Raw genomic sequence first — 25811 nt, 5'->3', positions numbered from 1 at the left:
TCTTTAAAATCCTTCCAGATATTTATTGGGCTAAACTCAGAACCATCTATAAGTGGTGGTGGAAAGGAATTAGGTTACGGCCTCTCCCAGATGGATGCGAGTTGTTCATTTCCCTAGTTTGTGGGACCACGCGCAGTTCTAACATTCTTACTTTACAATTTGTTTCTTCAGAGCCAACATTTTTGCTGATTATTTTTCATCCTACAGAGTTTGAAAAAACTCTGGGCTGATTTACCTGAACAAAAAGCTTTATCTTCAGTGTCTGTGAGAGGTGTCAGTTATGGGTCTGTAAAAATCTAGACCTTAAGGCTGGATCTCTTCCCCTCCCATACAGATGAAGTTAATACATATTATACACGATGGAACTATTTCTCGGCTATCGTAAGTGTTATCTCTCAGAAGAGGAAGTAACAAAATCATTCTACTCATTCTGATCCTCGAAGCACAACATGGTCATTGATTACTTATTGCTCCCTTCTGATTTATGTCAAGACTGGAATCTAGTTAGCTTAATGGGCAGCATTTTGCATCATGAGTAATCGATTTGCATACTTCAGTTTAATGGACACAAGGTTCCTGAAGCTGCACCAGCTTTAGACTGGTGCAGACTCATTGGTTATGGGAATCTATGGCAGACTTTTATACTCATATCAGAGAGGAGAATCAGGCCAGTCATGAAAGAGTTAGAAGCACAGAAGGGCAAGACTGTACATTATTACTGGTAATCTGTCAAATCACTTCCAGGAATAAAACTTTGTATTAGTCAAATGACTCTCAAAACACTAAAACATCCCTCCACATTCTTTTCTTGGCAAAGATAACAACATATTACAGCTGCCTATGAATCTCTAGCTATGAGATATTGGTAGATAAAACAGAACTGAATTCTCCAGTGTACAATTACCACTTATGCTGATGTAGTTATCTCTTGGGGACTGATATTCTGAGACAGTCTATTTAAGCAAAGAGTAATCTAAATGGTGAAAAAATTTAGATTTTCTGTGGAGAAGGTCGTACATATACAGTTGCCATGACAACTGTATTTGGCTCTGGAAAAGGGAAAAAAATGGCTCTTTTTAGACTGAAGTAAAATAAAATGGGTTTGGATGCATAAGAAAACTGCATTTTCACTCTTGTGTGGAATAGTCCTTCTGTAGCAACCTTTCTTAGCTTCTGATTTTTAGATTTTAGGGGTTTTCTTTTCCTTTTTTTTTTAAACAATGAGACTATTGGAATTACGACAGGCGAGAGCACCTTCCTTTCCCTACCCTTCCCATATCCAGGGCATGTTCCTGTACTCTGTGTTCCAAAATGCTACAGATTGCACCCTAGCCGCAAAATAATAGAAGCAGGTTTCCTGCATCTAGGCAGCATAAAAATGCAAACTTATATTTATAACTTCATCAGATCGTAGAAGACTTGGAGAAGAGGAAAATAGCTGATACATATCCATCTGCTGGGAAAGCAGTATGTCTGGTCTGAAATGTCTCTCTGTGTCCCACGTGAAAGATAGCCAGGATGATTTTTTGTTCTGTTGGTGGTTGGAAAATAAAGCAGATTTTAAACCTTTGCTATTGTGTATCCTTTATCGGCTCTCCGCTTCCAGCACTTGTGTATGCATATCCCTCCCATGATCACGCAGGCCAATGCAACGGGAATCATTGCAATGTACCAGGACAAGCCGACAGCTGGAAAAATAAAGAAACGAAGTATTTTCAAAAAAACCTCCCAGGAAGATAGTTCTCTAAGTTCAAGGAGGAAGAGGAGAAATGACAATAAAAAGGATGTCTGCAAGTTAACCTTCCAGCAGGGTTGATCACCTGTGAAAGGAAGAGGCCTATTGATTGAGCATTCTGGGAAATGGGTTTATGAAGAGGGGAGAAAGAATTGGAAAACAATAGAGGGTGAGAATTTAAAGTTCCATCTTTCTGCACACACATGGCTCTTCCCAACCCTGGCTCAGTGACTATGTGCTTTCTGTCTTAATTTGGTGGGAGCAGAGACACTCCAAGCAGGAAATAAAAGCACCATGTGGAGAGGGAGTACATAACAGCTAGTCCACCCTCAAGCTCTGTGAATAATTTTCTCATACAGAGCAGCCCATAAATTGCTAATGATCAAGCCAAGACTCTGAGCTTTTTCCCAAAATACAGCTAATTTCCAAGACCAGTGTCTGCCCAGACCATTTTGCATTATTCCAGCCTATATTGGTCCGCGGATTGCCTCCCCTGTAGTAATACCTGTGTAGCTCACGGAAGACAAGGGCAGCACATCATCTAGCAAATGAGTACAAATCCCTCATCATAGGATGCTGGAGTGAGTCATGAGTTATAACTCATAATGAAGACTGCAAATGTTCATTTGCCTTTCTAAGACAGTGTGAGCAAGCTTTGGTGATTCATCAACATCATGCAAAGAAACAATTAGCATTGCTTCACATTGTTTTTACAGCTGGTTCTTGGCCAATGGTCTATCACACTGCAATATTAATTGCACTGAGCTTAGGGCTTCTCTTCCCATCACTAGGAGCCAAAATAACAACACCCATCATAATTTACACTTCTTGTTATTTTGGTGGCAGTCTGTGCATGAGGAGAAGGAACACTTTGATCTTTATTCTGCTATTGTCTTTTTTTTTTTTTTTTTTACTACTTGTTGAGGGACTGGAGGAGATCTGGCCCTGCTGCACCCAATGGGAGTTTGCCAGTAGTCTCACTGGAGCCATGATTTCACAAAGTGTATCTAAATTGGAGCCGTATCCAATGAACAGATATACCAGCACAGATCCTTATCCCTGCAGAAAATGTCAGTGACTGACCCACAGAAAGTGTATTTGTGAACAGGCTATTCCAAAGTCTACAGGTGAAAGAGGCAACCAGTTTTTCCCCAGGCAATAATTCAGCCCAATACTAGCTCTGACAGTATAAAAGGCTGGGATGATAATTTAGCATTAGAATAATGATAACAATTATCCCAAATAAGCAGTCAAACTAGTTACCTTCCTGCTTGACCCTTGTTGGCAGTACTTGGTAGCCATATCTGTTCTGTGCCAGACACGTAAAGTCTGTGTAAAAATCCACTTCTTCGACAGAATGAAAAATCAGTGGCACTTCAATGAAGTTTTCACCATTTTCTACAATTTCTCTGAAAGAAAAAATTAATGTTAAATCCTATTATAAGCTGGCTTTTCTCTATTTGATGTGTTCATTCTAACAGCACGTTGCAAGAAAATGCATTGGATATTTGCTCATTTCTGAACTAGCCCCTCAGCATTAGAGGACACCTGCATCTTCCAGCCCAGTTGTGCCAACTATTTGAGTCTCAGAAGTCAGTACCCATCCTGAACTTCTTGAATCTTCCAGGGAAAAAAAGATCTAGATTGGTCTTGCAAAAATAAAGAAAAAGGAGGGAAAAAAGGCAAGCAGAATTCTGTATATCTTTGAGCTCTCTACACAGCATTGTGGAAGGACCGAATTCCTTCTCTCTGACCACCTATTCATTTCTAAGATTCATTCTTACTGTCAGCTGGAAGAGGACATATGAAGAACATAACCCTGCAAATGCTCACTCAGCAAACTGTCTATCACGTGCCCAAAGCCAAGAGCTCAAGACAAGAAACTGTCTAGGAACTTTCCAGCTAATATCAATCTATCTGATTGTTTCATCAGTCCAACTATTTAAAAGTGGTTTTCTAGCTGCAGTCAAACATTGTCTCTTGATATCTTTTAGTCATTGCTGGAGAAGTTGTCCAGCTGCTCTTTAATGATCTGCTCATGAGTCTGCTATGCGCTGCGGCAGTGGAATTCCATGTGCCCTCCTCCCGGGACTGTACTGCAGGAAGGCAGCAACACAGCGGTGGGTGCTTTGCTGGAGATTTCTACAGGGAATTTGTTTTCCTGGTGGCATTTGGCCTGTTTTGCCTTGCTGCCATTCTGAGGGCTTCCAGCAGAACTGGGGCGTCCCACACACTGTGGGCTCTGCATGAGCCCTAGCTGGCATGGTCCCTGTCCTTGTGCAATTGTATAATAATATATAACAGTAATAATAAAAATATTTTTTAAAGTCCAAGTAAGAAAGTACACGTGCTGCTCTACTCTAAAGCCTGCAGAGACTATAGCCACCGTACATTTTATGGCTCCTGACCACAGGGTTAATGTGCTGTCACTCATCCATGTAAACAACATTATAAATTAATGGTCTCAATCATGCTGTGGGGAACGTGAAAACACATAAGGGCTTGTGCATACAGCTGAGTTACCGTGTACCTCTGGCTGTAGCTGTGCAATAAACTAAATATGGCCAGGTTGCTACCTGGCACTGATGGCCACAAATGGCCCAAACTGGCTCACATCTGTAACTGTTAAACACTCTTGTCCCTCAAAATAGGGATGTCACATCCCCAAACTCTGTGGGGATTGGTGCCTGCCCCATGCTAAATCCTAATTGATAGCCAGGAGCTCTTTGGGAAGGTGCTAGCTGGTAAGTGACCAGTTTAACCATTAACAGCAGAGCCAATGGCATCCCAGAGCCCAGGAGCCTTCCCAGCTCTGTCCACCAGTACAGGCAGAGCCACCGTGACCCGTGAGGGTGATGATCTTTGTGGACGCTCTCAGCTTCATTAAATGAGAGATAAAACACGCCGACTTGGACCTCAATGAAGAGATTTCAGTCGGTAGGTTTACCTCACACCAGCGAAGCACTAGAAGCATGCCTGAACGTAGTGAGTTAGGGCTGCTCAGGTGACATGTCACAGGTACAGAAAGCAGATCTTTTCCCTCCTTTCCTAGAGGGAAAAGCCTTGAGGCGTACAGCTATGAGGCAGCTGAGAGAAGGCTCCGTAAGACTGGGAGAGACAACGGATCGGGGCAAGAGGATGTGGAACATCCTGCTTCTCCCTCCCACCAGCATTCCCCCCCGCCAAGTGCTTCCCTGGCGCCAGCTCTAGCACTCACTGGGCGTCTCTGTGAGTCAGTTTAACTCACTAATGTGGAAAAAAACAAGCCTAAGGGGAAAAACAATGATATTTTTTAAAAAAACAAACAACAAAACCAAACCACTGGATAGTTTTCTGTTGTCTCAGCGTGTTCAGAGAACCTCATGAATGTCAGGGAGAGGATGGTGCCATTCCACTGGCACGGGGCAAAGAGAGCGGTAAGAGAAGCACTGGGAAGGATCAAGCCCTGTTGTTTTCCACTGCAGTCAGCTCTCACATCAGCTCAGCTGCCCATGATAATGTGCTTCAAGTTTAAGCCTCAAAGTTGGCTCATTTGCAGTATACCATGAATAAAAACCAGAGATAAAGAATTTATTTCACCCTGCCTGGGTTGGGTTTGGGGTTTTTTTTGCTTGCCTGCCTGGTTTTTTTTTTCAGCTCTCACCTTTACTTCAGATCTGTCCATATCCCATTTCATTACCTGGCATTCAGCTGCACTGAGAGCCCCTGTAACACTGCAGGCTAACCCAACAACCACAAGGAAACACTTCCAGCCAGACTTACTGTCGTTCTCCCTCTGTAATTCTGCTTTGCTTGTAAACCACATCGACGGCGGTGTCATTTGCTAGCCATTCCACATCGGTATTGACGTGGCTGCTCAGTCCAACAAACACTTTGCATGACAGAGTCATCCTGGAGCCTGTTGGTAAAAGAAAGATTAAAAAGCCATTTGGATACATATGAAGAACTACTCTTTCCCTTGGTGAAAACCAACATCTCCGGTGGGAGATCACGCTCCCACACACTCCAAGCACCACTGCATCCAAAAATGAAGTCCCAGGTCATTTTTGATCCCCTACTCCTTGGCAGCAAGACCCTTCAGTTTGGCAGTCCTTCCCGCTGCTAACCAAATTATTTTCCCATTGCAACAGTTAGCAACTCTTGCACTAGACACATTCCTCAGGAGGCAAAGCTGTGTTCTTGTGGCCTTGCTCATTCTGACATACTGCAGCCCAAAGGGCATGGTGTGATTTACCACTCTGGAGCTTAACCAGCAGTGTAGCGTCACTCAGAGGTGCTTTGGGAAAGGGCATTCGGCTCAAGGTGGGACCTCCAGAGATAAAGTGATCGTGCAAAAATTCAGAAATTTTGCTATAATTACTGTAACTCAGAGCTAAGGATAAAGAGCCTTCAGACTGGTGTGTATCTATATTATATGGAAAATGCAGGCCTCAATAATGCATACAGTTTTATTACTATATCCATGCAGATGGTGATAAAAGGGATACAAAACACTCCATGGAGCTAGACAGGCAAAAAAAAAGACTTGGTAGTCCTGTGCTGATGGAAGGAAAAGTGGCAGGCGAAACTAAGACACCGTAGGACACAGCTGTGTGTATAGTATCCAAGTTAAAAAAGCTTAGTGTAAAATACATCGGGCATTTTCTAAGAGGAAATGCAACAGAAATTTATTGTCATAATATAATCAAAGACAAACAGAGATCCTGTCAAGGTACTTTCTAACTAACAACAACTGTCTAATTCAAACAGTAAAAAGCAGTGAAAAAATGTCTCCTCCCAAAAGAGCTAGATGGCTCATTTAAAACTACCAGATAACCTAGACCAGTTTGAGGGAATACTGAAAATGAATAGTTCTTAGGGAAGGGGGACTCTGAGCAGCTGATCTAAGGGTACAAACATGCTTTTCTTGCTTTGTTAGTGACTAAAATCTACTGCATTTCTACAGCTTCTCCTACGTGGAAGACAGCGTCTAGTTGTAGACAGTAAGATGCAAAAACTACTCCAGCACCGACCCTCAGCTAATATAATCGAGATCGAAAGAACTACAACAATTTATGCCAACAAATTACACCATAAGAGGACCTGCTCTCATTTTTGCCTGGTTAGATGTTTCCAAAAATAGTGTTGGGCCTTACCAAGAGCAGCTGATGTCGTCTTTTGTGTTGGATACACAATTATTGGGGTAATTCTCTTTTCTTGTTCTGGAGAGAGAAAGAGAACAGAGAGTCAGTGCCAGCACGACAGAAAATTTGGGCATTGCTCCGGAACAACTATGGACAGAAACGTGCCACTTTGCTCAACATCTTTCATCTCCCAGGAAACCATTTGATTATTAAACCCACTGGCAAAGAGAGAAATTCCAATTTCAAGCCCTGAGGCCTGTGTTTGTGGAGATAGATAGGATCAAGCTGACATCTCCATCCTGAAACCTGCACCGTGAGGCATTCACGGCAGGTGAGTGAGGGTCTTTGGGAAGCAACAGCAACATTAGGCACTAAGCACGGCTCTTTTTATGCACAGTGAGTGCCGAGATCCTTGCACACCCATTTCACACTTGCAAAAAACCAGAAAAGCCACAAACTTAACCGGAGAATGGCTCTGTGGGGGACCCACAATTACACTCCCACGCCAGCAAGGCGTTCACGTTTCCAAAGTCACTTCCACTAGCGGACACCAGTGCCCAGCTGGAGGAAACCCTGCCAGGGGCTGTGGGAAACTCGTCGGTGCCAAAGCAAGCACCCACAGCATCCCGCTTGTCTTGGCAGGGCTGCGAGGCCAAGCAGGAGTTCGTCCCCGGAGTTGTGTTAAAAAAAGAGATTTTTCTTAAGTGCTGTAATGTTTTAAGGGGTTAATATTTACCAACGGTCTCCAGCCGAATTGTTCTGGTGATTTCATGCGTTACACCTTCGAATGGAAATGGCATCTTGCAGGTGTAATAGCCAGCGTCTGTTGGTAGTACAGAAGTCATGGTCAGAGAAGTCGAACCTTTCAGAATTACGAATTTTTCATGGTCGTCTTCCAAAGGCAGAGCATCCTGGAGAAAGGACAGCAGCTGGTGTTACGGCTCAGATACGTGTAGTTACACCCCATGTAACTTCCAGACAAAAGTACCTATCCCTGTCTCTCTGTTGTTAAAAGTTCACTTATCACTGGGAAATCTGAGCAGTTCCACTTTCCCACCAAAGGGCAAGTTCTTCAAATGTGCATCCATCTTTAAAATGCTCTGAGGCACTATATGAAGTGTGAAGAATTGCTATTTTAATCTATCTACAGTGTGAGTGTATAGCTTTTCAATAAAGTACATATTTTAAGATGGAAAAAAATATAACAGCCTCTTTCCTGAGTCCTCTCAAGAGTAATCATCCAAGACATTCTTCCAAGACAAAACCATCTTAGTAACCATGAAGGTTTTCACAACACTATTACTTTCCATACATGGCCTCGTAAGAGTAATATTCTAAGGCATTCTTCAAAGACAGATACTAGTAATCATGCAGGTTTTCACAAAAAATATTACCTACCCTACATGATCTCATAAACTGTGATAAATTCCTGCTCTGTATCGCTCAGGCTCTGTTCACACACAGGTTGGAGCCCTGCTAGGAGCAATGAAGTTCCTTCTCCATGAAGGCAGGCTAGCTCTTTCTGACGGTTGTAACAAGAACCATATTGGGGTGGGAAGGCAGCCTTTTACTTATCTAAGTGGGTAATAGCCTGCTTCTGAAGGGAATCCTGAGCAGAGACATTTTGCTGGTATGATACCAATCACAACATAGGCACTGCTGTATGAAGCCAGCCTAGGTATTGCATCCTATGGTAAGAAGGATAGCTGCAGGAGGCAGAGCATATGATCATAGTGAGAGTGTAAATAAAAGCTGAAACAAGGTATTATGAAAATAGAAGAAGAATCCCGCGCTGTCCAGTGCGACATTATACGGCTAAGGATGATCAAGTGAAGAATATTTGAGACCTTACAGGCAAAACCAGGCTTGCCTACTTGAAAAGCCATGGACAGGCAAGAGAACACTATAAGCATTGTGTGATGAATCTAGTATTTCCAAATGCTGTATTCCAGTTGATTAATGAATGCTACCCCCATCTGAACAGCTCACGCGGTGGAAGCATCACTGGGCAGTCCTACTTTATGGGATTCACTAGAGGGGCCATGAAAAGAAGCATAGCACTGAAGAGAAGGACCTAATCTGAAGTGGCAAACCCTGGAGTCAGGGTAGGTAATCTAGCCTTAAAAATAGTTACACTGCCTGTGAGAGCATATAACACATGGGGCCCTTCACCCTGTGCTGAGTCCACCCCAGAGAACCTTTCTTAAAATATATTCATCTGCCCCCAAATTCCCAGTATATTATGCTGTGCTCATGCCTTTAACAACATGATGGACAGGAGAAACAGAAAGTGGAGATATATGTGCCTTTACAAACAGGTTGGGATTAGGCTTTGCCCAAAGAGGAGGTGAAAGTTCTACCTTGTACCACTTGAGCTCCAGGCTTGTCCCATTTGGTGTAAAATCCCACAGGTCAGGGCAAACGATCTTTCCAGAGGTGAAAGTGAAGAGGACCTGGGGATAGGCAATGTCCCGAGCAGCTGTCTTCTCCACGACCGTGAGGTGGATGGAGACCTCGGCGCAGTAGGAGGAGTTTCTATAGACAGAGCGGGGAGAGGTGAGCACCCACCAGCGACAAGGGGAACTCGAGTGACACCTTTGGTTTCCTCCTGGCTCTGTTTCCCTCCTTGGCAGTTTCTAAGAGGCCAAGACTGAGATCAGAGCGGGAGGGATGCTGGAAAATCACTGGTACTGGTTTTTTGGCACAATCTAAACATGCTGACACATGTCTGCCTCGGAGCTTCAGTCTTTTCTTTTCGTTTTTGTACACCAAGTTTGCTGTGGACCCTTAGGCTACGGCATGATTTTAATTTTGCAAGGAGGGGGAACAAATGCATCTGAACAGTAGCAGGTGTGTCATGACCCCTCCGTCATTTCCTTGAAAGAGGTCTTGACTATGAAAACCCTAATGGTTGGGACCTAAGGATGAAATAAAAAACTTAAAGCACGTATAAAAATACATCTGCAGTTACTATTGAACAACAAGTAGGCATTTCTGTGGGTACATATTATTTTGCACAGAAAAGAAGGCATTCCTGCTTTGAAAGTTTTGCAATATTTAACAAATTTTAACTTTCTGGCCCCAAGTGACAATCACTTCCAGTCCCAAGGAGGACCAAACTGGAGGAGATAAGTGCTTAAACTATGTCTTTTCTGACCTCTGAAAGCCTGTCTTGGAGATGCCTTCACCCAGGGCAGTGCCTGATCCTGACCCCTGCGGGGACCAGCAAAGCCAGGGGGTCTGGGCTGCAACCTCCTGAAGAGCTCACACTACTGCTAGGGCACTGTGACCAGCTGTCACCTACAGGTCAGATGCCTAAATCCAAAATATTTGCTCAGCAGAAGCAGAGATCTGTGATAATTTGCTTCTACCCTCATTTTACAGAGTGTTGAAAAAAATCTGGTGGCTTCCCTGTGGGATGATTTGCAAAGGAAATACAATTTGTTTGTACTTTATCAATCCTGTAATAATGTTAGTAACGAAGCTATGCACTCAGCTCTTGCATATCTTTTTCAGACAGATTTCACAGCATTTTACTATAGCTGTCAATAACACTGCTGCAGTGTTATAGGTTGAGGAACTGAGGCAGAATAGTCCAGAAAGGAGATTAAAAAAACACCCTTCAGTGTCTCAGGCAACTACTCTCTGCTCTAGGACAATATTTGCCACTTTTTGTTATTCTGGCCTCACTATCAAAGTCTTCTTTTCTGCCCCACCACTGCAATCGCTGCTGAGATACGTGGAAATGCCGACCCAATACGCTGAGCGTGATTTATTAACTTGAGTTCTGCCTGTCCACCTCTTCTACTGCTGACACACGTCACTCACAAGGTGTGCCAGCAAGGAAATTGCACTCTACACAGGCAGGTCCAGGGATATATAGATATGTTTTCCACTATAGACTCCAGAGCAATGTGCCAGTTGCCAGGGGTGTACTGGGAGGCTGACTGGAAGGAGGAGCTGGCAGAGGACAAGGAGCTGGGACACCTTCTGGAATTCAGGCTCTAATGGTGACAGGCGTTTTTGCTTTCCTCATTCCCCTACAAATCCAGACCCTGGTACCTCTTTTGAAACTTGTCAGATACTCAGAAAAACATGGTCAGGTCTCAACCCACTGCAGTATCACAAGTCTGTTCCCAGCCTAGTAAGTACACGTCAGGTCTCATGACAGGTCTTCCAGCAAAACCAAGGCAATCAAAGTCTTGTTTAAAATGTGAAGCAGAAGAAAAGTAAACACCAGGGATAAGGAAGAGGGAAGAAGGCAGGCACTCCAGAGCCTTGGTATATGCTTCGTAAGGCAGTCTGGAGTGCAAGCAAGGCTACTTGCTTCTCTGGAGCTGTAACAGGACGGTTGCGTTCTGCAGAATCCCCTGCCTGCAGCATGTCCCTGCTTGCCACAGACCTGACTGGCTCATAAATAAGCTAGAACAAACGCTTACTCTCACGTCCCTCGTGAGATCGTAGCCAGAGTGGCAATACTGTGTCACGATTTATCCAGATTTCCGTATATGTATCTATAGGAGACACACAATACATTTAGGAGTTCTGACTTTCCACATTTTTTTCTCTAATAAAGAAATTCTCTTATCCAGACATGCTCTGAACACAACGGGAGTTTAGAATCAAGCTAATGTATTTTAGACATAGTCGTCTTGTTAGCACACTGGATTTTCTTTTAAATACCCACCTTCTGGTGCAGATATATACTCCTGAGTCTTCTAGCATTGCTGGTAAAAACCAGAGTGCATCTCCTTTTGCCCAGACTCTTGGATCTTCATCTCTTCCTGATATCATGGGTTTTGAACCATTTTTATACCATGTGATATTAGGGGTCAAGGCAGAAATATCCAAATGTTTGTATCTGGGGGAAGGGCATTTCAGAACCACAGGTTCTCCATGCAGTTCATAGTAGTGTTTGAAAAACACGGTGTGATCTGGGCAGTTTTCTATATAAATCAGAGATATTTTTACATTACTGTCAGCCAGGCACATTAAAAAGAAGGGAGAGGGAGACAGAAGGAAAAAAAAAACCCCATGATTTTACCTGTGCTTTTGCCTTGCCGGAGTCTGAAAGCCGAGGCGCTCACTGTGCACGTCACCAGGACAAAGAAGAGCCCACGCATTTTTTCCCAGAGGAAATGGGAAGGAGAAGATCGAGAGAAAGTGTCTTGAAATCTACAGGGAAGTTTATTACAAGACAGAAGATACGATGAAAATACTCAAAGTTAACTTAAGAGTTAACTGCGCTTTTCCTCACTCAGGACCTGGCGAGCTTTGGTTCGCCCTTAGTGAGCAGAAAGGCTTTTTCCTCCCTAGTTTATGGGGCCTGACTTGTGGAACAAGAGCATCTGGCTTGGCACAAACGCATCACTTCTGTCCCTTTCCTTCCACTCCAGGAGATGCAAACAACATACCACAAGATGCTGCTGTCCCCACGGCTTTTCAGTGCAACAGCCACAGGCGGAAAAATCTAGCTCTGCTTATTTTGCAATAAGATGTGACTGAGGCACGGCTCAGCTGCTTCCAGTCAGCTGTAGTGTAGTAGCTTGGGTGAACACAGGAGCAAAGATGCAGCAAAATAGACTTCAGCTGTCTTAAGCAGTCATTTCAGGTTGCGTGGACCTCATTAAATCCTGTGTCACTTTATCATATCCACTGTGGCTACCACAGCAGGCCAGCTAGAATAGATCAGGCTGCAGGCAAGCTTCCTGCTATAACCAGAGCCAAGCTTTCAAAGTCTCCAATAAATGTTTCTCTTGGGACAAAAAACTTTGACTCCCAGGGCATGCACACCCACCTTGCAGTTGGTGCGCAAGTGAGTTTTCAGCGTGGACGTTATTACCATCTAAAAAGAGATGAGGAAAACCCTGAGCAACTTGTCCTAAAAATGAGATACGGTGACACTAAGGGAAAACAAAACTATCCGCTGCCAGTCATTCATTAATTGTCATCTGTATTGACCTGGCATGGGCAAAGCAGCTTCTGCGTACATCACCAAATGCTTTCTGGTTTGCACAAGGTTTCAGCGGCTGCTACTCTGTTGATTCATTATGTGCTATCTCAGTGTACCTCAGGCAAAAATACATAAAACATGCTATATATAGGCACCGCTTTATGCTCTATGTAAGGTATTTATGAGCAATACATGTATGCACATGATACATGCTATTTCCATTTTATATACAGAAATGTAAATTGCATGCATTTAACATTAGCCTAATACTATGATTGTCCTATAGGCTGACTATTAAATGACTGGACAACTACTTCGAATTGTATCCAAAAGAAAAACATATTTCTACCAATATAACACCATTGTATTCGTAAGTACTCACCTTCAGGCATCTTCTGTGTATCCCATCACGGTCATATTTATAATGTGGTTTTGATTCAAATTTCTCCCTGTTCTAGTAGCTATATTTATCTGACATCTGATAGTTTGACTATAATAAACTATTTCCAGCTTATTGTCATCTCTACAACACCACAAAGCCAACCTCTTGCTCAATAATACTGTTTCCTAACCGCAGCTGGTCTCCCCTACCGCTACATCTGAAAGGTTTTCCAGGGCATTGGCATGGAGCTGTAGCCCCTCTCGGCGACACCTGGACTAGGTGCCAGTGGCTTAGTCTGTGGCATTAACAAGCCCCAGGGCTCACATGTAATACCCTGTAACAGGGGAGTTTCTTTCTCACTAGATCCTTTGCCTGATGAAAATACTTGGTTATTTTGTTCAGTGCTTTCCAGTCCCTTTGGTTTAGCATCTAGCAATCTCCATAAGCCCTACACAATCTGAGGGTTTAGGGGAGGTTTAAATTCCCAACTTTTCATCAGATTCACTTACCTGTGCTTCTGCAGTCTTTCAGCCATTATCTTCTAATGAAAAGATAACACTGAAAATTGCTAGTGAGGACCTTATATAGGGTAGCTCAACACACAGCGGAAATCTCTCATTGCCCAATCAGATTTGTGTCAGAACCAAACGACATTTTAGACCCAACTTTCTTTCCTTCCGTAGAGTGAGGATGAGAGAAACAGAGACACAGAGAGAGAGAAAATATGTATTTGGATTTCCCAAAAAAGGGGAAATGACTGCTAAATATATGACTAAATTTCCCTTTTTTCTGACGAACGGTAGTTTGCATGCACTCGCATCTTCACATGACTATTTCACGCTCTACCTCAAATAAAAAATTCTCATGGGTAACAAAAGGTGTCCTGCAGCACAGTCAGCAGCTAAATAATTGCAATCTTCACATAATGTGGTTTAGCAAGTTCTGCATGGACAACATAAACCTTTTGTGATTTCCCAGATGGCTTGTGAATCACAAATGGGTTGATTCCCCTTTCCTTCCATAACATCCATCTTAGCATCACAGCTTACATTAAGGCTTTCTTTGCAGTGGAGTATTAAGAATTAACAGATATAAGCAGATTATGGCATCCGGGCTCATGAGCAGAAGGGGTAAGAAATGGGTTATGAATTGTGGCAGTGTTGGCCTCCACCTGTTTAGAAGAGGGCAATCGAGTGGCGGGCTTCAGTCTTGAACCGGACCACAAGCCAATTTTTCCTGTGCCTTGTCCCGACACGTGATGCCTTCTGCAGGCAACCCTGCATTTCTTACAGCCTCTTGATCCCTCCGAGAGCCGCTGTCCTGCACCGGCCCATTGCTCGCCCGGGAAGGCAGCGTGCGGTGTCCGACCGACCTGCCACAGCTGGAGTCAGCACACAGGTCTCTGCTGGCAGACCTCAGTAAAATACCTTCCCCTCCCCGGACTTCGTAAACCTCAGCTGAGCAGCCCTGGTCTGGAGCACTGAGGTCTTAGCCTAAGGCTCAGGCTTTATGGTGCTCTTACTAACCAAATAATGACCGAGTAATAAAAACAACATAGCTGTTTATTGCAGTAAGCATGTAAGGGTCTTATTTAACCATGACATAATTCATGAACTTTTTCTTTAACTAATATCAGTAATACTAGAGACCCCAGAATATTGTTTGAGATGAAAATTTAGCAGGTTTTGAGACCATGCTGCCATCTACTATGGAGAGAAGAAACATATAGATGATGACATCTATTATATACTGAAATCTTTGGAGTTGTGTCATATGCTTGGGTTGCACATATTCTTTTGAGCAGGCAAAATCCACTACATTACAACTTCAGTAAACTAAAAAAAAAAAAAAATCAGTAAGCCCCATATTTCAATCTGTAATGGTCTTTACAGGTTCTATATCCTGATCAACACAGTCATGGCAAGCTATCAGCCCCATGCATGGCTGCCTGGTTTTCCTTAAGCAGTTCTGTTATCTGTGAAGATGAAAAGCTGATAATGCAACCAAAGTTAGTTATTGCCCTGTGGTGCTCCATCTTCTCAGCGAAAAGAACTATACGTTCTATGAGAACTATATGTTCTCATCTCTACTGATGCTAAACTCCCACATTTGGGCTATGAAACCACTGGTCTTCTGGAGCCCCCACACTTCATTCTGAGAATCTGACCTCATGAATTATAAAATTATTTCAGTCCTTCCTTTTCCAGTTCACTGTATGGCAACCAGGCAGAAGGACTGTTGGGTTGGGTGACCTGTGTTATATTAAGTCTAAGTTCAGGCTATTACTATACGACTGACTTTTAGGCAACAGAGGTGGGAGTCTCTAATGGTAACCCCAGTCACAAGAGCCAGACAAGTTCCCAGCAAATAACCCAGACGTTTACCAGACTCAAGGAGAGCAAAACTGTAGGAAATGAGGTTTGACGTCTTTGAAAAGATTGTACCTACCAACTGCTGCAAACGCATTCATTGCATTCACGGAGTAAAGCCACGCGACTGCAAGCTGTTCAATGAGCGGCAGAACTAGCATCGCTTGCTTTTCTGGAGATCTGAGCCCCATGCCCTTAACACCCACACCCCCCTCCCACTGCAGCCCCGTCAGCTCTCCCCTCGTGGCCTTTCCCCACCACGCTCCAGCCCTTTCCTTCCCCCCAATTCGTGTCCTCTGCTCCCACCTCACCCAGGAGTCGTTTGTCTGGGCCAGCTGCAGCACATCCTTGGGCTCGCTCGCAACTACACCGATGCTAACTGGTCAACTTGTCATTGCCCATCAGCACGTGTAAGGACGGGGCTCTGCCCGACCTTCCCTCCATGAGGCAATGCTTTGGGTTTCCCATCTGTACACACCACCAGTGACCAATTTTCATCACACTTTTACAAATCCAGGTTCTTGGAAAACACAGCCCCTTGGAAAATACAGATGAAGCAGGCTAAAGGCTTCAGAGTGAGTTTATAGTGCAGTAACATATGCTGTCCTGCCTTAGAAAACTAAACTAAAACCAAATAACTACAGAATATCAGTGCAGTTCCCACATAGCCTAATGTTCTCAGATACACCTAACAAGGATCAACACTTTTAATCAACTTTCTTCAGAAGAGCTCTCTCCTGGCTGTCTTTTTACCCAGAAAGTGTTCTGATCACATGCACCAGTACCAGGACCTTAAGTTAAAATAGTATATCTGGAGGTGCAAAAGTCTGGTTTAAAATAACTCAGGAAGAAATGAAAGATAGAACAAATATTTTTCTAAGGAGCTGTCTGCTGAGAAGGCCATGTCACTTTGTGGTCAGTTATTACTGAGTATTTATAAACAGCAATATGCAAGTGTAGCAGCTATATATATAGAGACACTCTTTTAGGGAAGCTGGTGTCATTCTGTGGTTTCGCTGTGCTGATGATTCATTTATACAGCTCAAGATGCTGGAGCATAGCTGTGAAATTCCTAACTTGAAGACCAGTCTATTCTCCATATGTCTCACTCATTGCTCATCTCGCTAAATCTCTGTTTCCCACACCAGGGGTACAAGCAGCTGCCTGGTCACGTTTGGGTGGATTTTGCTCTCCTAGGACATCCCAATAAAATAACCAAAATCTCAAGTATTATTTAGCGTTCTGGCAGTTCCTTGCAACAGAGGCTTTGAAAAGGCCTCCACAAGCAAGGTGTGTCTGTTCATTATCCCTAGTCCATGGAAGGGGAAATGGAAATTCAGGCATCATGGAATGGGGATAAGACCATTTCTATAAGGGACAGTTAAGGTGCCAGCTTTTTCTAGAGAGTCTGGTTCTGCTGTCTGTCCTGGAGGAAGTCATCCAAGTGGCTCTGTGGCTGATGATGTTTGGCATCCAGGAACTGCACTCCCATGGACTTGGCTATTTATTCTGTTATTCGGTTTGGCGGACCCAGCTTCACGTAATTAAAAATAGGAGAAAATTTCTCTGGTTCACATAAGAATAAGGTGGCGAGGCATTAAGAAATATTGAATGTTGAAAGCTGACTGGCAAGCAGATGCAAAGTAAACCACAACTATTGCACCAACACATGTTCTTGGGCTTATTGATATGGGCAAATCTGGTTTTAATGATTTATAATGTCCCTGTGCACAGTTCCCAGATGGGCTCTTGGGGACCACAGAAATGGAGAGGGAAGAAAAGAAGCTATCCAACTCTGAGAATCACCAAATAGATGGGACAGAAAGAGAAAGACTAAACAGAGGAATTAGCACAATGCACAACAGATGCCAAGAATACAGGAATTTGCATGCTTATCCAGAAGAATAAGTGCTGTCATACACCAGTTGTATATAACCGGCTGGGAGAAACAGGAGGAGATGGGCCAAGAGACATAGACTCTGTCATGAGGGAGCGCTTGTTTGGCCAGAGCAGTGACAGCTAGCTTACAGATTGCCTCCCCACTATGGGCTCCTGGGATTTCCATAAACCCTTTCCCTGCAAAAAAAACCCCAGGCAGTCTGTGAAGAATAACTACCACGTCAAGAGCTGGAAGGGGCAGGGAGGAGGAGACCCTCATTGTAGAAGTCAATAGGCAGCAAGGGACAAAGTAACAGCCAGAAAGGCCCAGAGCCAGCAGCAATGAGGCCAGAAGCACTTCAAGCAACAAAAGGAACCTCACCACAAATGGCGTTTGGGTTGCCCAAGGGGACTCTCCCTGCGTTGGTCATCCGTGATGTAAACATCACACCCATGTTTGCAATACCTGCCTGGAACGCTGGAAGGTCTTTATCTTGCTCACTAGTGCTGCACACAGACTGCTAGCAGCAGATTTAATTGTCGGTGCACAGACACGCAGCCATAGACTGGTGAAATAAATGATTTCTAAAAAAGTGACATTTTCTGGATTTTTATTTAAGGGAGAAAACCATCCTTGGGCACAGTCTACATGACATATGATGTGATGAAGACAAGCAGTGAAGGAGGATTGCTGCAAAGCTGAGTTTGTTGAAAGCTGTAGAGGTAAAGTGCTATGTCTGTCCCTATACACTGAACTGGAGAGAGTAATCTAAATTGCTAAACAGTGACAGTCTCACCATCACCACATCCAAATGCCTCTCTAAAATTACACTAAAAGTGAAAAAAACCCCTCTTACTGCCCTTCCTTCTCCCATGGACAAAATTATGTACCGATACGCTGAATCTTGGTCATGGTGTGTCAAACAGCGGCTTCACTAGTGTAAAGCCTCAGATGTTGATAATTAACATGCTGCAAGGGAAATCCATAGGGTCACTGCTGAAATACAAGCACAGATGCATGTGTCTTCTTTGCAGATCTGCAGATGATGACTGACAAGGCCAGTGGACCACAACTTGCAGCTCAGCTTGAGGACTTCCCCAAGCTACCAGCCATCCCTCCTGCTTGGATGGAGTAAGCCTACAGCATACATTATCTACCATGCCTCAATGCAGGGCTTTAGGCAAAGCTGTAGCACCCAAATGGTCACTCACCATGTCACGCCGGACCGGTGGGGCTGACTGGGAGCTAACGATGCCAAGGAGAACAGCGAGCCATCATTTCCCACAGCTGCGGCATCTTCTCAGACCGCCGGTGGTGAGTCAGTCGGGGCACTCAGACATGCTAGAAAAAAGCAAACCTGAGACTGCTGAGTAGCCTTTTTTTTCCCTCCACTTCCAAAATCACAGTCTTTGCTTGCAATCATGATCAGTCTTTTTATATATGAAGCAACATAATTTGCTCTGAGGCCTTGCACGTGAAAAGTGTAGAGGGATTTAAAAACACAGCAGTAATTACAAAAAGCCCACGGTAACAGTAGACAGGGGAGGAACTGTGTCCAGCTGAGGAGCATGAAGTCATATAGAGTTACATGAGGCAGAACAACAGGGACAACAAAAGATGTCTAAATCGGTTATGGTGCTTGGCTTAAGCAGCCAACACAGCAAACAGGGAGTTCCAGAAGCAAAGAGAAAAACAGATGACAAAGATTTTTGTTCACAATTGCCTTTTTGTTAGCTGAACTTAAATTTAATTGATAAAAAGTAACTTCATAGCTATGAAAAACAGTGACAAATATATGTCTTATGATTAGGGAAAAATTGAGCTGGTATGGATCATACGTTACTGTAGGTGTACTGGGAGGGTAATATTAACTGTTCATTTTTATTACATGTTCCTGAATGAAATCATTATCTCACCAAGAAGATGAAGTCATTTATTTAATGCAGGCAGTAAATCTTCTCATTTATCTTAGTTTTACTATCCTTCTGACACACAAGTATATTTCACGCACTTGTTTTAAGAAGCAGGAGTATGAAATACACTTAGTGGATACAGTTACCCAAGGTATTTCTTTCCTACGCCACTTCCCTGATGTGTAATTCATTATCACAGGAGTTGTGGGGGGCTGGGGTGGAGGACACAGTGCAAAACATATGAAAGTGCATATGGTATAGAAATAAAGACACCAAAGTTTCAGTTGTACTTAGCATTCTTCCTTAGTACTTGTCCTGTGTTTAGTGTCACAATGGTCAGCAATTCTGACTGGTGTCAGGAGTTGCTTGAGAAAAAAAATAAGACAAGGTAGACTTGTTCTAGATCAGTGACATAATGGAAGAGGGGGTTACAAATAAATGAATAACAAATAAATAGATGCAACAGATACTGCTCCTCAATGGGGGAAAAAAATCAGTGTATCTGAAAACAGAAATTAGGAGAAATCAAGTCAGTTCAGAAGAAAAAGAATCAATATCAACATCATTGTTGTCCTCCTAAAGCAACCTAAAGTGATGCTGCAAGATCACATTTGCTTGCAATAAAGATGAGGTAGGCTTAGTCTTTCTCTTTATCTTCTACTTACCTCTTCGGTTGGTGCATATACACTGTGAAGCACTGAAGAAAGTAAAATTTTGTACCATTCATTCAGGTTAATGAACACATTCAGTTTAATAAAAACAGTTACTGTCAGCAGAGCTTGGAGAGTTCTGTTATATTCATACTGGCTGACCACGTAACAGGAGTACAAATACACACAGGGCAGCAAAACTAATCTTAGGAGGATTTCAGCCTCCAAATGCACTGAGCTAAGCCCTTCTCCAGCACATGATGTTCTGTACCAGCTGAAAAGGGAACTCATCATTTCAGCAACTGGTTTTTAAAGATCTGGGGAGGATTTTACATGTGATGGGAAGTCAAGACAATATTTAATGTTATTTGTTTAAATCATTGCTATCAATTCTATTTTGAAAAGAAAAAGAAGGGATTTTATCAACAATATTGGTTTGCTATGCAAATTTTCCTTAATCACAAGCTGGAAGAGTGTTTATTTGGACTTAGTTAATTGGAAGTAGGGAGAACCCAACATGAGGGTTTACCATTTACAGGAAAATTTGGTTAACTTTAGTGAAAGATTGCAAGGAAGTGGTGGGGTTTGCCTTCTGAACACCCCTGGATTGAAAGCTCCCTTCCCAACAAAACTGACATCCCTGTTGGTCCTTCTGGCTGTAGCTTCCAGGATCTGTTATTTGGGGCATTTATTTCACTGGGGACCCAGAAGAGCCCTGCACTTACTTTAAGGACAGCTCATAAAATCTGATGATTCTCATAAGTGCTGAGCCATTCCCCTTGTCTTCACGGAAAGCTGAAAGATCTCAGGACCTTTACAAGTTACTATTTTGATTAACGTACAAGTTCTTGTGCATAGGCTTGCTGGGGAGAGTGGTTTCGGCAGGATGTATGAATAATTGATACGGCCCTTGGCTTCATACCATAGTTACGGGAACAAAAGAAAAAATGGGGAACTGAATTTAACCATTTAATACCATCACGGTATGGCAGCATTGTTTGGAACCTTTAACCATCGTTGGCTCCCTTGAAGTTGCAACTGGCCAGCTCTGCGCAGCAAGGACACGGCACTCAGCAATAGGGTATCTTGCTGCTCCTCGGTGGTTCAGAGCTGCTGCCTGTTTCATATGACATGTTTATGAAACTGGCCTGAGATGAGAGGGTTGTAATTGCATGTCCCATGCAGAAGTCCCAGGATCTTTTGCTGGATTTTAAAATAGCTAAGGGAAATCCTGGAGATAAGAGATAAGTAAGAAGGGACATACTCCTTGGCACTCCAATAGTAATTTTTAGACTCATTAGAAACTCTCTTTTGGTATGTAGATTGAGACAAAGAGAAAGAAAAAAAATATTAGAGACATACAGGTATCCATACACAGAGAAATATAGAGGCTGCCACCTGCTGAGAGGAAAGGGTTGTATTCCAATTGCAAAAGTCCCCAAAAGAAGGGTAGAAATGAAAGCCCTGCAGGGTTTCTGTTCCTGCTCTGCTGTCTGGTTTTTTCATTGCCCCATGCAATGAGGAACAGCTACAGGATGCTGGCTGTGCTCGCCAGGGGACAGCAGAGTAATCTGGCCAAAACTGCTTAGTGTAAACTGGCAAATGTTTGTGGAAACTCAAAACTATGTTACAGCAAAACACCAGCCAGAAAAAGTTTACTTATTAATAACACTGCTAATAGCATTTTAGTGAAGCTTACACGTATAGCGAGAACCCGAAGCCTACATTAAAAGGTATTTACTTTGTGTAGTTCTACAACATTAAAAAATTCAGTAGCAGCAAAGCTGTGCCATTTTAGTTCAAAAATCCATTAATGAGTTTGCTGGTGATACCATGTTTATTAGAGGCTGACAGCATCTTGCGGGGCCCCTGCAGCTAGGCATTCTCAGAGCCATCAGAACTAGGATGCCACTCTCCAGAGCTTGCTCAGACCACTTGTCTCTTTGTCTTAGGATAAATTTACTTCTTCACTTTCCAGAATCACTGCTATAATAGAAGAGAATGATTTTTCTAGTATATCCTCAAATCATCAAATTATTTCTGAAGGCTTGGTGGAACAGAGGAAAGGTCTGAAATTTTCTTGCACTGCATTCTGCCAAAGGGAGATATGCAGTATTTTCTTAACAATGTAAGCAGCCCCCGGTGTTAACACTCTACTTAAATGAGCGTTTCAAAACCTTGTAATGTTGTAATGAACAAAAGTGCCTGGCAGAACTGTTCCTTGAGGCTGCGCTTTCTGAGAAGATGAAGAAACAGCACCTTGAGGAAAGGATTCTGTTACTGTGCCAACTTTGATGTTTTTGTAAGAGTGGTTTTCATCAGAAGTTGGTGCACAGGAGGAATAATGAACTAAAGAGTCTGTGCTTTCAGCAGGGCTTATGCCTGACTCAGGATTTGTCATGGGTAAATTCAAGTTGCTTCGGGTTCAGCTGTTTCATGTTCAATAAACAAAATGCAGGGTTTGCAAACCCTGTAGCATTTCATGCACGTTATCAAGCCCCTTTCAGAAACAGATCTTCCTAGACAGGGGACAAGTTTACCTGCAGCAAAGTGGATGTAAATTCATCTGCACCTGGAGCCAAGTTCTGCTGTGCCTCTGATGCGTGTTCTTGTCCATCTCTTAACCTGTTCTCCTCCAAAACCCTCACCTCTCTGCAGACCTCTGTCCTCCCAGCGCCCTTATCAGTCATGCCCAGGCTGCTGTAACCAGATCACATGTTTAGATGGGGGACTTTATTATCCTTTGCTATTAAAAGAAGCTTTATTCTGTACAGACATAACTTACCTGCTGATTCAGCCACAGTAAAAGGTAGGTCATGAGCAGAAGTAGGGCCAGGACACAGAAGATGGACCGTGCACAGAGTGGTACGAATGCAGGAGAGACTGTTGTTACCATAAGGAATTCAACTGGATCATTCTCCACCTTTGCACCGCTGTAGAGAGGCCTCAGCCACGTACCTGGTTCATTCATGAAAGCTGCCCACATCACAGCCAGCAGCTCTCATGATATGAAGATGTTTCTCAGCAATGTTCAGCCTTGATCACAAGACCCTCTCTTTACTTTTCTGTCCTGCCAATGCATGCTTCATTGTGTGCATATACACACCTATGTACCCACCGCAGCTTATTCAGGAAATAGTTTACTCTTTTGCTAGCAAAAGGCTTTGTAAGGCAAGAACAGAAGGTGTTCTGGACCTTTGGGACATCAGGAGAAAAAGCAACACATATATGTATGGGAAAAATCTTCTTAATAAACAAAGTAGTGGAAAAGACCTCCAGATCTTCTAAAGACTCTGTGACCCTTCAGACGCCATCCAACAGTCAGGTATCGGGGCTTGCAGCATCACAGAGAAATATCCAGGACAGCTGGCGCATCTGAAACCATAAGAACATCGGAGCAGTCACAGTAGGTCAGACCGAAAGTCCGTGTAGCCCCATATCTGGTCTTAACAGTAACCTGCAGCCGATGTTTAAGGAGACATAAGAACATGACACACGTAGTGTGACTTTTCCCCCCTTCTATTTTCTGGCAACCAGCAATTAACGTCTTTCAGAGCCTCCAGAAAGGATTGAGCCCAACACCACCTGGCTTTCAGGAATCTGGAATACCTCCAGCCTCTAGCCCTGACCGTATCCTCCAACTGCCAACTATTCTCTGTGTTATCAAGTAGCTAACCTTGCTGTAGGGGATGCAATTCCAGGTCTTCTGTCATTCTTGCTGCCCACGTGTGTACATTTTGTAATTTTATACCCCACTTAAGGTAGGACAGCCAGAACCACACATATGAGTACTATGAACTTTAAAAGTTCTGTAACAATATTTTCTGTTCTGCCCTTTATTCTCTTCCTATCGGCTGAATCCAGGACCATGCAGGCCCAGAAGTCCAGCTGTCCCTAGTCACAAACAACTTCTCATTTGCCACTTCAGCTTAGTGCTGGGCAAAGGCACGTTACGGTGGCATTGCACATTCTCCTGTCACGTATCATCATCAGCTACCAAGTGAGTTAGCAAACAACAGACAGCAAATTTCCAAAGAGCAAAGTCTACATGCAGGCGTTCTCACTTTGGCAGGCCATTGCAGCAAGCTCTTCCCAAAGCCCGAGGCAAGTGGCTTCTGATGTAATGGAGGTCTTTCCCTGCCATCCCATCCCTCCGACTCCCAGCACTGCACCCCTGTGCCTGCTTTTGGTTGACCCGTCTCCAGCGATAGGACTAGCTGATTGCTTCTATCTTTCTCATTACCTTCAGATTCAGCTACTTGCCAGTCCCCCATTTATATGCCTGACTGCAAAGACCATGAAGTATATCAAGGCTTTCTCCATGCAAAAAGGCAGAATTTGAAAAAGGCACCCATTTGCAGGACCGGTGGAGTTGCAGGAATGACACTGGTGGGCCCAAGATGTCCTGTGCTTTCTAGGGCACGGTGCAGAACATGCACAGGTTTCCTGAAAACACCCAGGATGGCAGTGGAGCAACGCTTGATGGGACAGCTGACCAGAACACACAACACTTACTGGCAATCTGTATTCATGCAGGACATAGTGAAATGAAACCTATGGACACTGATTGCAGAACAAAATGTACCGTACGGGCACTACTCACGCAACCATATGGAGCTCCAGCACAAATAAGCAGCTGGAAATGTAGATATGCCCCCAGGAGCAACCTCATGTTTGAAAACAATTCAGCCCTTGCATCCGTTTGATGCCAAACCTCATGCTTTGCACTCTGGCTCATGAAGTTGTAGATCTCAGGTTTTCTAGGTGAGTGAGGTAGCCGTAAGGTACCCAGAGTTCACTGTACAAAAAGCATCTTATTACTACTCCAGTAATAGGAAGACACGCTTGTGAAATAAGACCCTGTGACTGTGTTTACTTAGGCAACATCTTCGTGCAAGTATTCATTGATCTGTTGTCCCCAGGGGCCGTCCCAGATTGCGTGTCGCCTGCCCTGTTCCGGAAGAATTGCCACACATCGAGAGGCTTCAACTTGCTTCCTCTTTACAACTTTGATAAGTTTACTGTTCACTTGACAATAAAAAGTTCACCCTGGTTGAACTGGTCCAGTTTTCAGCTGGAGCAAGTCAGCAATGCTGGGGATCGAGATGAGAGGAAAGCACCAGAGAACAATTAGAATTCTCTTCTGGAAATACGTCCTGGAAGATACCAAGCCAAATGGCCATTCTAATCACTCATGTCTTAAAGTTTAATGTGGCCTGCTGCTGTATGTTTTCAAATCTTTCTGCAGTCCCTAGGATATAGGAGTTTGGGAATCCTGGCTCAAATTACTAATTATAACATTCTGCAGGACATCCGTTACAACTAACATTACCTGCATGTTTTTTCTCCTGTCAAGTATGACAAGGAATTTGTTCCACATTGTGGGATGCTTCCAAGCTACATTTCTCCAATTTTGTTGGATGTGGGAAGTGTTTCCTTTTGATGGCCTCAGTCATCACTGCCCTCCACACAAAAGTACGGAGAGCCACGACACGGCGGTTAATGTGAATGGCAGGCACATCAATATTGCCCTAAACATGACCCAGAGCTCTTGTTAGCTAGGCTGGGTGGTAGCATGACCTGCTCAACACAACAAGGTATCAAGGCAGAATGTTGGTTTGTTTACAAAAATTATACACCGAGTTTCCTATATGACATTTCCTTCCAGCAGCTGGAGTTGAAGGAATATACTGTTCTATAAAGATTCCTGCTGGTAAGGTTATGAATATTGAATCCGTGGCTGTGCATCCATCCAAATCTGTGTTATGAACGCCAGTACAGCAGGGAAGGCAGCTGCAGGAGTGGAC

General features: G+C 43.5%; 1 protein-coding gene across 4 annotated transcripts; it reads right to left on the bottom strand.

Moving 5' to 3' along the window:
• On the bottom strand, positions 1-25811 carry IL1R2 (interleukin 1 receptor type 2). 4 transcript variants are annotated; one of them, XM_052773511.1, is made up of 10 exons: positions 22790-25811; positions 22545-22704; positions 11903-12033; positions 11546-11804; positions 9219-9393; positions 7595-7769; positions 6871-6936; positions 5498-5633; positions 2999-3144; positions 1-1688 (listed from the first exon to the last, which is right to left on the bottom strand). In XM_052773511.1, the coding sequence occupies exons 2-10, from the start codon at positions 22619-22621 to the stop codon at positions 1561-1563; spliced, it is 1293 nt and encodes a 430-aa protein (XP_052629471.1). In that variant the 5' UTR covers positions 22622-22704; positions 22790-25811; the 3' UTR covers positions 1-1560. The 4 variants fall into 4 exon arrangements, with proteins under 4 accessions (XP_052629471.1, XP_052629470.1, XP_052629473.1 ...); XM_052773510.1 differs by having other exon boundaries at positions 22545-25811; XM_052773513.1 differs by having other exon boundaries at positions 22577-25806.

This window comes from Harpia harpyja, chromosome 22 (assembly GCF_026419915.1).
Source record: "Harpia harpyja isolate bHarHar1 chromosome 22, bHarHar1 primary haplotype, whole genome shotgun sequence".
Taxonomy (NCBI): Eukaryota; Metazoa; Chordata; class Aves; order Accipitriformes; family Accipitridae; genus Harpia; species Harpia harpyja.
This window is presented reverse-complemented; position numbering and strand designations above follow the sequence as displayed.